Below are 17,662 nucleotides of genomic sequence, written 5' to 3'. Positions count from 1 at the left end.
TTTTTTTCCAGACGCGTGCAGAAAAAGCCTTACCAAAACAAAGTTACTGGGTTAATCTTTTTGACAAAAAAAAAATGCCTTGACAAAAGGGCACTTTGGGCATCAAGGGGAAAACGGGCAGGTGCTAAAGTGTGCTGAACCGATGAATGCCGCCATGATGGATTCTAACTTCTGTTTGTATGCTGTCGTGTTCCGATCTCCATAGAAACTCATTTGAAAATTTCTCAAAATATTTCGACTTTATTCTTGTATTGCTACAACTTTATTATCATAGTTTTTACTTTAATCTCGGATTAAAAAAATTTTTTTTTACGTGGCACTAAAATGCCTTTGTACAAATGATCAATGGACAAACTGAGAGAATACATTCTTATATAAAAAATATTATGGTGTTAATGTTTGAGATTTAATCTTTTCTAAATTTTTTCAGTCCCTTTCTCCTGACAAACTGCAGTGCCAACAACGACGTCCAACCCATTGCAAAATGAAGTGAAGCGTTGGGAAACACTCAATAAGGCTAAATTCTACACAGCATTTACTACACACGGCACAGCACGGCAAAGACTCTCTTGTAATGTTTTTGCAGACATGCGTGTTAAAATTAACACTTGAAATAGTGTACTGCCTTTAGTATCACAATACTACCATTGTACCGGTATACCATGCAACCCTAACTACCAATGGCTCACAACAGAGCACCTGCACCATCATTCCACATTTTTTTTTCTTTTTCTCATCATTAAGTGATTCATCTTAGCCCATGAACAGCCAATAGCAAAACAGCTCAATATAATCTGTGGTTCTCACTGTTGCCTCCAGCAGCTTTTGGACTGGATGCTCTAGTTCATACGTGGCTGAGGACATGCTTGTATTACTTTTCCACAAGTCAAACTGATTCCATCAGTCCTGGCTAGAGTATGGGAAGGCTAAATTTGTCATCTGTTAGTGGCACCACGATGGCCATCCTGAGTTTGGTTCTCGGATCTTGTATCCCTTTTGGAGGAACCTCCTTGGGAGATTCCAGTTAGAGACAATCTCTTGTCTCAGGTTCGGGGCACAATATGAAATCCTTAACCAAGCATGTGGAAACTTTTGGTATGGTGAACGGGGCTCTTTATACCTGTGGTGGAAGAGTCCATTTTTAATATGAAGATTTCCTTTGAAGTGTAGAATATTTGCAACCTGGTACAGGGAACAGTATTTGGACCTAGTTCACTGCCCAGTCTGTTCAGCGATGAAGTTTTTATGAGAGTGTTTTTCTGGAGGCACAGCCCTCTGCACACTTAAAGTGTTTGTGACATCATTTTATGTTAAGCACATAGAGGTTGGAGGTGTTTCTTTGAGACAACATTCACTTGTCTTCCATTTTATGCATGGGAAGAGGCAGCTTGAGGCGTTTTCATCCTATTTTCATTTTTTTCTAGGGTTTTTTGTAGCACGTCACAGTTTGATAGGGTTCCCATCACATCAGCTACCATTGCAGCATCAAGTGAACCTATATCCCTGAATAGGGAACGAGACTCTCCCTTATGAGGCACAGTTACTGACGCAGTATCTCATTTCCTATTCAGGGAACCAAGAATACATAAGAGACATTTTGTTGGGTTCTACAATGTGGTCTGAGATCATAAAATTCCTGAGAAATACCTTAACTACCTTAACAAAAAAAATCAAGCTCTATTCAGATGATCTCTTCAGATTAACTTAATTATAATAACTTACTAATGCTTTCAGTTACACACAGAAATACTGAAGAAAATACCCATTCTGAAGAAACTAAGAACATTGGAGCAGGAAGCTGGGAAAGATGTTGCTTTAAAGACAACACCTGCTGAAGAGGATCCAACAAAGAAATCCAAAGAGCTTAAATGGCAGCCTAATTGTCATCCTAAAGCTTAGCAATAATGTGAATATTTAGCTTCTGAAGATAACAGGTGTGCTGGATTTGAGTGCAAATTTCCTAAAACTTCTGTCACCACTATATCCCTGAGTAACATTCCAGCTGGGTTACGCGTGAGTGAGTTGAAGAGCTTGCTCAGAGAACAGGAAGCTGTTCCTCTGAGAATCAGCTGGAAGGGGACAAAGCACAGAGCATTCTGCTGTACTCTGATGACACTGGTGCAGAGCAAGCTCTCACCACTTTTCAAAAGCTCTCCATTAATGACCACACCCTATATGCTGAATGTGTCAACAGTCAGGGGCCAAAGACTCTGAGAGGATACCAAACAGTCTGGTAAAAGACTCCATGCTCCTATAGAGGATAATGTATTTAATCCAGCATTCTGATCTGTACACCTTTCTAAACAAGAATTAAAATTTCTAAATAATTTTTTGTTATCTATTACTGTCTTGTATGCTTGCAATGGGTTAACTCTCACGTAAGAAATATAAGAATCTTTTTAAAAACATGTCATGAAAATCTGAGTTCTGCTGAGGCCTGAGGATAATAAAGTGTTTTAAAGGGGTCCTATTATGCTCTTTTACAAAGTCTTGATTTTGTTTTGGGGGTGTACTAGAACATGCTCTCATGCTTGGTGGTTCGAAAAACACATTCTTTTTCACATAATTTACATTATTAAAATACTTTTCTCCCCATCATGGAGGAATATCCGGTAATGTCCACTTCGCAGGGCACTTACAGTCAAATATAACAAACGTATGAAGCAATAAGAGAAACATACAAAATGTGCAGAGTGGGGGTACGCGAGGACTGGAATTGAGAATCGCTGTTCTAGACATGCCAAAAATTTTACTCTACAGCACAGCAGCTCTTCTTCTTCGTTTTCTCTGATGCACTAACTCTGCAGCAGCACTTCTTCTTCATCGTCTCGTCTGATGCGCTCACTCAACCAAGGGTTCTAACCACAATCTCGCCCCTCCCCACCCCCCAACCATTCGAATTTCTGTAGGCGGGAATTATTTGTAATGATATTCCAATGAGCCGCTTTGTGATATCACAAAGCCCGGAAACCAAACGCTGTAGTCCAAACGAGCCGTTCGTTGTAGTTCTTGAAAAGGGATTTTTTAAAAACTAAATATCTCCCTTTGGAGTGGACTTTGAGATTTGTAACTTTCTAGATCTTTTTAATGCCCAAACATACACACTACACACTGACTAAAATTTAAAAAGTGAAAAAGCATAATAGGACCCCTTTAAAGTGTCTATTCTTATGTATTTCTTGTTCAGATAAACTTTATAAATGGGAATATTTTATGATACCAGCTCTTCTTTAGAGGAATGTCTGAGTGTATACTTAATTGTGTTGATAGAGTTCATAATAACAGGACAAACCATTTTCGTTTCTTTTTCATTTTCTAATTATTATTATTATTATTATTATCTGCCAATATCAATCTCATGATAAATTTATATCAGGTTGCATTAGCTAGACTTTGTTTTTTTCATAAATGTCACTTAAAATGCTGCCGCATGTTTTTTTGTGCTGTAATAATTTGTATAAACTTATTTCATAATTTTAAGAATCCATTAAATAATCAGAGCCGCGGTTTCCAATAACGACGGAGCTCATATTATTTTTTATAAAATATCTAATAATAATCAACCTAATTTTCTACTTAAATATAACCTGCATTACGGGGGGTCATGCAGAGGTGTTTTATAAAATGTTCGGTATAAATAAATATAGTTTTTAATAATACTCTAAGATTTCAAACACCAATAACGACGCCCCGAAACATCGCTAGAATTTTTTAAATAAAAAATTAATCCGTTTTTCTACCAAAAAAAAAAATAATAAAAAAATAACATGCACTGATATATAGGCTTATATATATAATATATGTGTAGCGGACTTAGTCTCTCGCCACAAAGAACCCCACGACACCACTGGCTTCGGTGGACTACATCTGCAGTTTATTAAAGACAGGACAGGGATTAACACCAGGCAAACACACTCTCAGTTCTTTGGTCTGTCTCGCTCAAGTCCAAAGTTGTTCTGACCATATTTAACAATAAACTCTTTCAACATACAGTGTCTTGTTTCACTTGTTTTCTTTCAACATATGTATCAGACATCACATACAACACAACCTTAGACACAAATTCAATAATGTAAATATATCCTCAATATAACAGAATGTTCAATATATATATACACATTTCTACACACACATATAGTTTCATACTTTGAAAATACAGAAAATGATTTCAATCTAACATTACAATGAAATATGATCGTATAGTGGTAATTGTTTTGTTGCAATTACATGCCTGCAGTTTATTAAAGACAGGACAGGGATTAACACCAGGCAAACACACTCTCAGTTCTTTGGTCTGTCTCGCTCAAGTCCAAAGCTGTTCTGACCATATTTAACAATAAACTCTTTCAACATACAGTGTCTTGTTTCACTTGTTTTCTTTCAACATATGTATCAGACATCACATACAACACAACCTTAGACACAAATTCAATAATGTAAATATATCCTCAATATAATAGAATGTTCAATATATATATACATTTCTACACACACATATAGTTTCATACTTTGTAATGTTAGATTGAAATAATTTTCTGTATTTTCAATGAAATATGATCGTATAGTGGTAATTGAGAAAGGCGGGGCATAGAGGAGAAACAATAATGTACAGTATGTGGAAAATAATGTGTTTTTTTAACCTTAAACCGCATAAACACATTTCATTACACCAGATACACAAAATACTGTTCTTTTTAGCAGCATCATATGACCCCTGTAAGAACCAAAGTTAGCATAAAAATATTAAAAATGGCGCGGGCGGTAACTTGAACCAAATGATTAACAGCTCATTAACACGAAACTCACAATATACTGAAAAATAACGCCAAACGAACACACTATTTGACTCAATCCAGCATCAAAACATGTCTCCCACTGATATCAACCAAAATTTTAACTCAATTTTAATACCATGGAGCACATTTGCGACGTACCTGTCTCGCTCAAGTCCAAAGCTGTTCTGACGAAAGCAGGACGCGACTGGGCAATTCAATCAGAGGAAGTGACATCACACAACATACAACTCAATACATTATTTTAAAACAAAAATACATAGCTTCCATATACTCTTATAAGGTTATTAATAGTGTTATTTATAGAGAGACATGAAAATAAAAATAAAATAAATATAATTTATTTCTTGGAAAAATTTAAGTTTGCTGGAACGGTCAAACTCAAAACACTACACTCTCCCCTCCTACATTTCAGCAAACTTTAAGACTGTAGGTGAGGCTTTTTCCTCTAACAAGGGGTAGGTACCATGACTCAAGTCATTCAAAAGAATAGCAAAGACTCTGTAGAGACTGGCAAATATTCATCATCTTGTGCACCAGTTTTGTATGGGGTTCCACAGGGCTCAATTTTGGGTCCTGTTCTATTTTCTTTATACATGCTTCCTTTGTATGCTATATTTAAGAGGCACAATGTTTCATACCACTGTTACGCAGATGATACTCAGTGTTATGTTCCCTTGCACCCAAAGGATGTCTCCAGTTTACAGTGTCTGTTTGATTGTCTGAGAGATGTTAAAGAGTGGATGTCTGCCAACTTCCTTCAGTGTTGGAGCTGTCCCAAGATTGTCCACCCCTGTGCTGTGAACTTGTGTGTCTTCAATAAATCGTTTCACTCACTCTGCATTTGGGTCCCTTCCTGTTGACCTTGACAGGCATTACTTTTGACTCTGCTCTGACTTTCGATAAACCGATCAATGCTGTGGTTAGAAGTTGTTTTTATCAGCTAAAGAATATTGCAAATATGAAGTCATTTTTAACAATAAAAGACATGGAGTCTGTAATACATGCTTTTATCTCATCCAGATTAGATTATTGTAATGTATTGTACTTGGGTTTACAGTCTCTATTGTCTCGTCTTCAGCTTGTTCAAAATGCTGCCGCTCGATTGTTAACTGGAACAAGGAAGAGGGAACATATTTCACCAGTGTTGATCTCTCTCCACTGGCTCCCAGTTAAATATCGTATCCATTTTAAAACATTATTGTTTGTTTATAAAGGTTTCCATGGACTGGCTCCATCATATATCTCTGATCTCCTTCTGTTCAATTGTAATGCCTCCAGGGAACTTCGATCAACTAGTAGTCTTCAGTTGACTGTTCCAAGGTCACACTTGAAATCGAAAGGAGATCGTGCCTTTTCAGTGGCTGCTCCACAGCTATGGAACAAGTTGCCACCCTATATAAGAACTGCACCAACATACGCTGATTTTAAGTCTCTTCTTAAAACTTATTTATTTACTGTTGCGGTCGGTCATAAGTAAGTGCAGTGGCATAACTGTAGTGTACTATCTGTCGCTGTGTTCTATGTTTACTTTTGTATTTTGTTATATGCTTAATTTTGTACAGCACTTTGGCCAACAGCTGTTGTTTTTAAATGTGCTCTATAAATAAATATGACTGACTGACAAAGACACTTTGCCTGGTAGAAATATGCCCTTATACATATTACCATACACCCCCCACATTGAGTACTTCTCATATCCTATTAAAGGTCACTCGGGTCTAAATTTCAGTCAGCTCTTGAAATTCAACTTTAAACATCAGTTTAACCCTCTATAAAATTTGATAGAATTTTGAGCAACTCTGCCAGAGAATCTTTTTGCCCTGATTCAGTCAATATCATGCTCATGCACTCAAGCAGGCATCTCACAGGTCTCACTAGCCTTCCTGCACTGGTTCTCACTGTTCCTTCATTCGGTTGCAAGGCAGTGTCTGCTACAGTCTTGGGGTCTTGGGGTCTTTTTCTGTGAATGTACACTATTGCAACTTGAGCCTTGATTCTTAGATCTTCTGACTGATCTGCTCATTGACCTGGCATCATTTGACATGACAATTGTTTCAGCTCGAACACTCTGGTTGCTCACATATTTTTGGGTCCTTTCCCCATTACTGATGCACAATTGATCTGGTTCCAATTCATGTATACTATTGTCATCATCAGACTGCTCGCTGTCAGAGTTCATTCCTCTTGCTTCATATTCATCACTAGAACTCTGTCTGTTCGCACTCATTTCTGGCAGAAAGATTCTTCTCTCTTGTTTGACTCGCACAGTCTGAATGCTCCAACTCTGTGATGGGTTCTTTGGTCTTCTCCTTTACAGTAAACTCCCCTGTACTCTGAGATGCTTTGGGGCCTACACCCTGTAAAATCCACACAGCAGTTCTACAGTTCCTTGATTCTATTTCTGTACTGAGCAAAGATCTTTGGCTTTGGCCTTCTGTTTGATACTTTTCCTCTCCCGACAGCGCTGATAGGACTGTAGATTCAATGTCCAGCTCTTCCAATAGAAGGAAATTAACTGGGAGGAGTAAGTTACAATGGACCACTTTGCTGTTCTTTGTTGTGGGATTTTCAACTCTGTAGATGGGTAATGATGGATCTTTCCATGTCACTACATGAACTGCTGAATTCCACATATCCGCCAACTTTCCTTTTCCTCTTTCCGTTTTATTTGCCAAGAGGACACGGTCTCCAACCTCCAGAGGGACACCCTTAGATCTTCTGTTATACCCTTCTGTCTGTTTCCTCTGTGCACCCGTAGCGTTGCCCTTAGCAATATGCATGGCTTCTCGGAGATCCTTCTGGAGAGATTTTACATACTCATCATAAGTCTGAACATCCTCATTTCTGAGAGCACTCCCAAACATGTCTACAGGTAACCTTGGAATTCTTCCAAACATTAAGTAGAACAGTGCAAACCCTGTTGTTTCATGGGTAGTACAATTATAGGAGAATGTGAGTGTCTGAATGATTTGTGGCCATCTCTCCTTCGCTCGAGGAGGCAAAGAGCGGATCATGTTGCAGAGGGTGCGATTAAATCTTTCAGTCTGCCCATTGCCCATAGGATGGTACGGTGTGGTATGGGACTTATCAACACCAGACACCAGCAACAACTCCACTATCAATTTGCTCTCGAAATTTGCACCTTTGTCAGAGTGTATTCTCTGTGGAAAGCCATACACACAGAAAAAATTGTTCCACAATTTTTGAGCCACCACTCTGGCTGTTTGGTTGGGACAGGGAAACGCATGGGCTAGTTTTGTGAAATGGTCTGTTATGACTAGGACATCAACACTCTCTCCATGCGTTCCCTCTGCAGACCAGAAATCTATACATACAAGCTCAAGTGGTGCAGTTGTTCTGATAGACTCCAGTGGAGCTCTGGCCTCAGGTTCCTGAGTCTTCCCAACCATGCATCTTTTACAGTGTGAGACATACTTTTTAACATCTGTGTCCATACCAGACCAGAAAAACCTCTGGCGTACAAGGTGAAGGGTTCTGCTTTGGCCTTGATGGCCTGCATCATCATGAGTTCCTCTGAGAGCAACAGTTCTCAATGAGTGTGGAAGTACAAGCTGGTGCCTGACTTTACCGACCCGATCTTTGGACCTGCGATAGAGCACTCCATCCTTTACTTCAAGTTTTTCCCAGTGCTTCAGAAGTCGCATTACTGGTGCAGTTTCCTTGTCTCTCTCTCCACGTGATGGTCTCCTTTTCCTGTCAACAAAGAACACAACACGGGACACAGTGGGATCTGCTTTCTGTTTCATGCGTATCTCCTCCATAGAGAAAACTGGAAGAGTGCTGACACCTCCATGGACGAAATGACTGTTCCGGGCAAGATGGACAAGATGAACTGGACTGCAGGCTTCCCAGTTTAGACAGGACTCAAAGACAGCTTTTACCCCTTCACTACTAACCATCTTCAGTTTTCCAACTCGGGAATCCATGCTGCTTTCACTCATTTGATGGTGCACATTCACTGACAACCGGAAAGTTTCTTGGATTGTCTCAGAGGTCACATGTTCAGCTTTAGTCTCTAGAGCATCACAGACCTCTAACGTTCTGGCAAAAGGTCGGCGGCTCAACAGGTCAGCAGGAACATTCTTGGTACCAGGTATGTATCTTAAGTCAAAATCAAAAGGGTCAAGCTTAGATACCCACCTTTGCTCACAGGCATCTAACTTTGGCTTTGACAGTATATACGTCAGGGGATTGTTATCAGTTAGCACTGTGAATTTCGTCCCCTTCAGTCAATGGGCGAATTTATCACAAACTGCCCACTTTAGTGCATAGAATTTCTAACCTATGAGCGGGATAATGGGACTGGGCTTTTGACGGGGTCTTACTCGCAAAAGTGACTGGTCTAGGTTTTGTTTCACCTCATGGAGTCTGACTCAAGACTGCACCAAAACCATCCATAGATGCATCTGTGGACAGCAGGAAAGGCTTTTTGAAGTCTGGATGGGCAAGAACAACAGTGTGAGAAAGCGCATGTTTTATCTTATCTACAGCTAGAATAAAAGTTACGCCGCCTTTCTTTGCTTGAACATTTGGGCGGCGTTATGCAAATTTTCCCAGATCGTGACGTAGGTATGTGGGGGCGTGTTAGAACGAGCCATTTTAGGTAGGTGTGGCGGACTCTGAACTTTTATAAAGAATATCTCTTTGGATTTGAGACTTTAGTCTTTGCAACTTTACAGATCTTCTTTATGCACCAAGAGCTTGTAACACTCCAAAGAGAAAGGAAAAATTGAAATCGCATCATATGACCCCTTTAAGTCAAAATCAAAAGGGGCAAGCTTAGATACCCACCTTTGCTCACAGGCATCTAACTTTGGCTTTGACAGTATATACGTCAGGGGATTGTTATCAGTTTGCACTGTGAATTTCGTCCCCTTCAGTCAATGGGCGAATTTATCACAAACTGCCCACTTTAGTGCATAGAATTCTAACCTATGAGCAGGATAATGGGACTGGGCTTTTGACAGGGTCCTACACGCAAAAGCGACTGGTCTAGGTTTTGTTTCACCTTCTGGAATCTGACTCAAGACTGCACCAAAATCATCCATAGATGCATCTGTGGACAGCAGGAAAGACTTTTTGAAGTCTGGATGGGCAAGAACAACAGTGTGAGAAAGCGCATGTTTTATCTTATCTACAGCTGTGTCACACTCTGCAGTCCAGTCTTCAGGACTTAAGACGCCTTGAGTTGGAAACATAGCGGGTCTTTTGTCCATCTTTCCTCCTGACTTTCTGTCCAGCTGTCAGTTTAAACAATGGTCTCGCTAAAGTCGAGAGGCCTTCAATGAAATGGGAATAATAATTTGCCATCCCAAGAAAATACTTAATTTTGGTTGGTGATGGAGTCATTCCATCTGCTTCCATCAGATCTGTGGGTTTAATGTCACTGATTGCAGACACTTTAGTTGGATCGGTTGCTATGCCACTCTCAGTTACAATATGTCCCAGAAACTTGACAGTTTTTCTTAACAAATAGCACTTCTTTTGTGCCAGTTTTAGGTTATGCTCTCTAAGCCGAGAAAACACCATCTCAAGGCGATCGAGAGCTTCCTTCTCAGTTTTGCCGAAGACAAGTAAGTCGTCTAAGTAGCAGAGAAGCGACAGGTAGTTCTGGTCTCCAAAGTTTGATGTCATCATGCGTGAGAACGTTGCTGGGCTGTTACATAAACCCTGGGCCATACGGTTATATTCATAGAGCCCTACTGGAGTCGTGCATGCCGTATATTTACGGTCATCCTCATGAATTGGAATGTTATAGAAGCCCGATGTTAGATCCATGGTGCTAAAATAACAATTTCCTCCTAATGATGCAAGGGCATCAGCTTGATGGGGTAAAGGATATGCATCCTTCTCTATCCTTTGGTTGAGCCACCTAAAGTCTGTGCAAATCCTTAGCTCTCCAGAGGGTTTCCAAACTAAGACTAAGGGTGAGGCCCATTCGCTGTTTGATTTTCGAATAATACCACGTTCCTCCATTTCATCCAAAGTTTGTCTTAATTTCTGGTAATGGTTGGGCGGAACCCTTCTGTAAAGCAAGCGGAAAGGCTTCTCATCCTTGAGTCTTATCCGATGAACTGTATTCTTTACTTTACCACAATCTAACTTGTCACGAGAGAAGGTGCTTTCATACTGTCCTATGAGGTCAGCCAGTTCTCTTTTCCAATACTCACTCACTTCACAAGACTCTGTCAATTTCTGTCAGCCCCAATTCTCTCAGCTTCACTTTATAGTCAGTCTGCAGCTTGCTTTTCTCGTTAAGCTCATTAACTTGGACAATATTCTGCTGAGCCCCTTTGTGCTGGTATTCTGTGATTTTTTTTTTCTGTGAGATCCAGCTCCTCTAGTGCAAGACAAGGGTGCACATGTGCTATTTTAGTATTGCGTCGCAAAACAATGGGGCGGTCAATCATATTGATCACTCTCATAGGAATCCATTTATCGCCCCAGAGTGGGCAAACACTGCGAGCTACCATGACATTTCTTGGTGCAGAGCGGGAAGTGGAGGGTTCAAGCATTACAGTGCTTCCAACAGACAAGGGAACTTCTTCCTTTAACCTTCCCCAAACCAAATGTTCATGTTGTGGCTCTAGTGTAACACATTGTCTCAACACTACTGTGCCAACTCTCTGTGGTATCTTATCTCCATGCCAGCGTTCAACATTAGAAAGCACATTCAGCAGGGGTTCCTGACTATTACCTTGAACTGGTTGAGATAGGCTTTTCCAGTACCACTCATTTTTCTTCATCTGACGAGTCACATGCCGGATGACATTTGATCCTACTATCATGTCATCTTTTTGACCTGGAACAACTAGAAAATTGATTATCATTTTGCATTCAAGCATATCCACACTCAATTCATATGTACACTTTGGTTTTGTTTCATTCCCTCCACAGCCAGTAAGTACTTTTTTGGTGGGTTTACTTGAATCTGTGCAGATCAAGTTCCAGTCTTTAAGTGTGCGCTCAGCTGATTCACTCAATGTACAGGTAACAGATCCACTATCCACGAGGGCTAATAGTTTCACTTTCCCCTCAACCAATACTGGAGCATAGAACAGATCATCTTCATCATTAATTCTCTGGTAGGTAGCTTTTGGAATATCACAGAGTGTTTTGCTGAACTGCAATTACTTGACTTGCACCGTTTTGACTTAAGTGGTCACTAGTAGTTACGTGAACAATCAGTGGGTCTTCCGCGGACTTCACTTTTGTAACACCCACACTGCTCCCCTCACAGTGCAGGTTTTCTAGTTTAAATGGCGCTCAGGTCCAGTGGCACTGGCTGTGACCGGTTTCACTTGTCTTTTGTCAGGGCATTCAAAACCTCTGTGCCCAGTCTTGAAGCACCTAAAACACAGCCCCTCCTTAAAACAGTGAGTATTTGTTGTATGATCCTGAGCTCTACATATTTTACCGGGGACTACAGAGTCTACAGACACAACCTTACCCTGTTCAGTTTTCTGTTCTTGCCCCTTCTGCTGAACAAGGAACTGCTCTAGAAGAGAAACTACACGCCCAAGGAGAGCTGAGTCCAAACCGCTTGCTTGATTACTGGCAGTGGACTGCTGTTGTGTCATGCACCAGGCATTAGGGTAAGCTTCATCAACCCTTCTCTCTCTATCTACTCGTACAGACTGCTTGTCTCTGTGGTGGCTGTCAATTAACGCTTGGATTTCACTTGCATTCCAACTCTCCAGTGGTTTGCTTCGAAGCGCTGTGTACAGACCGGGCTCTGGGCAATGCCTTACAAACATCATTGTCACTTCGTGACTGGGGTCTTCAACTCTTTTCCCTCATCCTTTTAGGCATTCATCAGCTAGGTCAACAGCCTTATTCAGTCTGATCCAGTACTCTAAGCCACTCTCTGACTGCTTTGGCAAGGTCTCATAGAAGTCTCTCATAGGTGTTGTGGAGGAAATTGCATCTCCGAAATGTTGCCTTAGAATTGAAAAGATGACGTGTGGGTCTCTAGCCACATCAATCAGAGGATTGTTGCAAATACATGTTCTCACAATGTCTTTGGCATGGCCCATTAGCTTGTCGAGAATTTCTTGGCCCTGTTCGGATGCACTGAATCCCTTCTTGTTCAAGTAAGCTTGCATCAGTTCTTGCCATTCACCAATGGTGCATCGATCTGTCTTATCACCTCTAAAGGTAGGCGGTTCTTTGATGTCTTGATGCCCAACAATTAGGTTAAAATTTGACAGATCAGGGCTCTGGGGTGAGGGCTGTTGGGCATCTACATAATCTCTCTGAGCATTTTGCCCTGCAGATCTAAGATTTGCTGCAATCTGGTTCCCTATTTCACTACCCAGCTGCTTCATTAAATCTGCCATTGTTTGCCACTGATTCACTTGTTCACCCCCTGGGGGTTTGTATAGCCTTTCTCTATGAGGCACCGTTGTGTCACTACTCATGCCTTGCATAGTTGTGCTACTGGTTGGTAGGCGAACTGGAGGAGATACCACATTTTGTTCTAACATACTATTTAATTGGGCCCCCCTCCCAATTCCAGTAGAGAGCCTCTGCGAGCTTAAAACACCACTCCTTACACAAATAGATGTCACATTTGCAGAATTAACATCTGTGTCTGATATGTTCTGGTGTTTTGTTGTGTGTAAAGCCCATGTTTAAGTCACACTGCGTATCTACCCCGAAGTTCTATTGGCTGGTGATGTCGATGAAGATTACTTTCCCCGGAGATCTGCGACTGCTGATCCCTTGAGATCCGGGTCACGGCACCAATTTTGTAGCTGACTTTGTCTCTCGCCACAAAGAACCCCACGACACCACTGGCTTCGGTGGACCACGTCTGCAGTTTATTAAAGACAGGACAGGGATTAACACCAGACAAACACACTCTCAGTTCTTTGGTCTGTCTCGCTCAAGTCCAAAGTTGTTCTGACCATATTTAACAATAAACTCTTTCAACATACAGTGTCTTGTTTCACTTGTTTTCTTTCAACATATGTATCAGACATCACATACAACACAACCTTAGACACAAATTCAATAATGTAAATATATCCTCAATATAACAGAATGTTCAATATATATATACACATTTCTACACACACATATAGTTTCATACTTTGTAATGTTAGATTGAAATAATTTTCTGTATTTTCAATGAAATATGATCGTATAGTGGTAATTGTTTTGTTGCAATTACATGCCTGCAGTTTATTAAAGACAGGACAGGGATTAACACCAGGCAAACACACTCTCAGTTCTTTGGTCTGCGAGAGTTGCGAGAAGAGAGAAACGTGAACCCCTGTCCCCATTAACACTGTAACTGCAGCCGATTAACGACTCAAAGATAATGCATGGCTACAAATATACAATTTAAGACATAAAGTGACAATATACTTTTGACAAATTTAACTGCATGATGTTTTAAGAACAAAATCCACCTTTTTAATTTTATTTAAGAACCAAAGTTAGCATAAAAATACCCCGCCACCAAATGATTAACAGCTCATTAACACGAAACTCACAATATACTGAAAAATAACGCCAAACGAACACACTATTTGACTCAATCCAGCATCAAAACATGTCTCCCACTGATATCAACCAAAATTTTAACTCAATCTGATATATTTTAATACCATGTCGCGGAGCACATTTGCGACGTACCTGTCTCGCTCAAGTCCAAAGCTGTTCTGATGAGAGCGGGACGCGATAAACTAACTCTTTCAACATACAGTGTCTTGTTTCACTTGTTTTCTTTCAACATATGTATCAGACATCACATACAACACAACCTTAGACACAAATTCAATAATGTAAATATATCCTCAATATAACAGAATGTTCAATATATATATACACATTTCTACACACACATATAGTTTCATACTTTGAAAATACAGAAAATGATTTCAATCTAACATTACAATGAAATATGATCGTATAGTGGTAATTATTTTGTTGCAATTACATGCCTGCAGTTTATTAAAGACAGGACAGGGATTAACACCAGGCAAACACACTCTCAGTTCTTTGGTCTGTGAGAGTTGCGAGAAGAGAGAAACGTGAACCCCTGTCCCCATTAACACTGTAACTGCAGCCGATTAACGACTCAAAGATAATGCATGGCTACAAATATACAATTTAAGACATAAAGTGACAATATACTTTTGACAAATTTAACTGCATGATGTTTTAAGAACAAAATCCACCTTTTTAATTTTATTTAAGAACCAAAGTTAGCATAAAAATACCCCGCCATTAAAAATGGCGCGGGCGGTAACTTGAACCAAATGATTAACAGCTCATTAACACGAAACTCACAATATACTGAAAAATAACGCCAAACGAACACACTATTTGACTCAATCCAGCATCAAAACATGTCTCCCACTGATATCAACCAAAATTTTAACTCAATCTGATATATTTTAATACCATGTCGCGGAGCACATTTGCGACGTACCTGTCTCGCTCAAGTCCAAAGCTGTTCTGATGAGAGCGGGACGCGACTGGGCAATTCAATTAGAGGAAGTGACATCACACAACATACAACTCAATACATTATTTTAAAACAAAAATACATAGCTTCCATATACTCTTATAAGGTTATTAATAGTGTTATTTATAGAGAGACATGAAAATAAAAACAAAATAAATATAATTTATTTCTTGGAAAAATTTAAGTTTGCTGGAACAGTCAAACTCAAAACACTACACTTGCACAAAATCTTATCAAATCTTTTCATGAATAGCTACGAATTTTTTGTCATTTCATCTGAATATTAACATTAGTGAGATTTAGTCAGCTGAAACAGTTTTAATTAATCTAATTTTGTCATTATAGTTATTCAAGTATTCAGCAAAACTCAACTTCAACTACAATTTTAAATAGATTATTTGATTAGTATTTTTACATTAATGACACTTAAAACATATCTAAATATTAATAAGACTGGTTGGGAGGGGGTTGTAAACCGTATTTTGCTCTTGCGCTCTCTCTCATAGTTTGTAATTGATTTACTTTTTTACAGCTTGTCTATGAGATAATGTTGATAAATATTGTAAATAAATTGTCAACCTGATTTTGTTCTTAAGCCGTTCTATCTTATTGCTTTCGAATTACAAAAGAATTATTAAAAAAATTAATTAATTAATTAAAATTCATGTTTGCACCGGGCGGCAACCTCCCGCTCTCTCGTGAAGCCAACAAGGAAGTGACTTAAACTGTAATTCATCAACTGGCCGCTAGAGGCTGGCTGCAAAAGGGAGTCAATCCCATAGACTCCCCATGTTAAAATGCCCAACTTTACAGCAGAAAAAAACGTTTACAGCCTGGTTTAAAAAATGATTTTGGTCTATATAGCTAATTTTGCCCTTCATGACAACTGTGAGGGGGGTGAAATTTTTTTATAACTCATCCGTTTAAATTATATTAAGCCTTAAAGTTCTGCATAATTAAGGGCGTGGCCACTTGAGTGACAGGTGGATTGCCGCTGCTGTCACCACCGTCGAGCTAGGTGGGCGTGGTTTCAGCAGCCAGCTCCCGCCTCTTTGCCCATTTTCAATTATCCGGGAGTGACGCACGGTGACGCGCTGCCAAGATGGCGACGGCTGGCTCTGCCTACTTTAGGCTTCAAAACGCTCGTCGGAAGTCTACGGGTTACGTCACGGACACTACGTCCGTGTTTTTATACAATCTATGGTTTGCACTTGTCCGTTTAATGGCAGGCAGGGCCTATAGACCTTTTTCATGGAACTCGAAATTACCCATGATGCTTTGCGCGTACGCGTATGGAGGATACTTCGAACTTCCAGTTTGCAGCTTGATGCGTTCAGTTAGGCGTTACAGAGTTATTTGGACAGCTCTGAAACGACGGTTGTAATCTGTTTTACTTACTTTTAACGTCCATAATGTCAACAAGCAACGGCAACTTTAGTTCGCGGTGGCAGCACGATCAAGACTATTTGACAAAGACCGTAAATGTAACTTTTTCTGTTCCTCATCCTACGAAGTTGACCAGCGCCACCTCCTGGATTGATGATATGAAACAATGGCCAGCAGTCACATATGTTGACATATTCAATTACCTTGTTTTGTCTGAGGGTGTGGATGGCGAGGAACTTAGAAATTATAAAAGTACCAAAGCATACAGTTATCTACACAGTAACAAAATTGGACGAATTCTTTGCCGTAAACATCTGCAGTTCACATTACTGAAAGCGGAGGTAGAGCCGAGTCAGGCTATAAATAAACCAAATCACATCGCGTGGGTTATGTTACAAAATAACGGAGTAGTGGAAACAGCTGGATGCTCCTGCGTATATATATATATATATATGTATATGGCCCCGGCAGATCTTGCAGCCATGCTGCTGCAGTGTTGTGGAAGGTGGGTATTTATAAATAGAGCAACACTTCTAGTGTGGCTAAACGCGTGCAGTGCTTGAAGTGGAAAAAAAAGAAGGGCCGGTGTTGTGCCCAATTCTAGGTAGGTAGGTTTAGGGTTAGGTGTGGGGGAGGGGTTAGGATTAGGCAATCAGGTAGCGATTTCAATGAGGGGGGTAATAATTTGGCAGGGAGTCGAAAATGGGCACAACACCTGCCCACTTCAAGCACTGACTGTGTGATTCAATGTAAAGACTTATTTTTACAGCAATATTTAACCAATTATAAATTTCAGTTATAACAAAATTGTTTAGCTCTAAAAAAGTGCTAATGGTGATGTACTGTTTAATAATAAAGTAAACAATATGTTCTGATTTTTGAAAGGTGCAAAATGCAGTGGCCAGTGGTATGACAGGGCTATCTTGCACTGATGAGCAGTGTAGATGGAATGCAGGAACCAGAAGAAACCTTGAACAGAAAA

The 17,662-nt window shown here is 40.0% G+C and overlaps 1 protein-coding gene across 1 annotated transcript in view; it reads left to right on the top strand.

Moving 5' to 3' along the window:
* mthfsd (methenyltetrahydrofolate synthetase domain containing) overlaps positions 1 to 2,286 on the top strand; it is a 16,219-nt gene extending 13,933 nt beyond the window's left edge. The window contains 2 exon segments of the mRNA XM_016556196.1: positions 1,735 to 2,095; positions 2,098 to 2,286. Of these exon segments, the coding sequence (XP_016411682.1) occupies positions 1,735 to 2,095; positions 2,098 to 2,237 (501 nt within the window). The 3' untranslated portion in view covers positions 2,238 to 2,286.
* The last annotated feature ends 15,376 nt before the right edge of the window (positions 2,287 to 17,662 follow it).

The sequence above is a fragment of the Sinocyclocheilus rhinocerous genome, unplaced genomic scaffold, assembly GCF_001515625.1.
Source record: "Sinocyclocheilus rhinocerous isolate Xijiao unplaced genomic scaffold, SAMN03320098_v1.1 scaffold5366, whole genome shotgun sequence".
NCBI classification, from domain to species: Eukaryota; Metazoa; Chordata; class Actinopteri; order Cypriniformes; family Cyprinidae; genus Sinocyclocheilus; species Sinocyclocheilus rhinocerous.
Note: the sequence above shows the minus strand (reverse complement) of the source record. Positions and strands in the feature narration are given on the sequence as shown.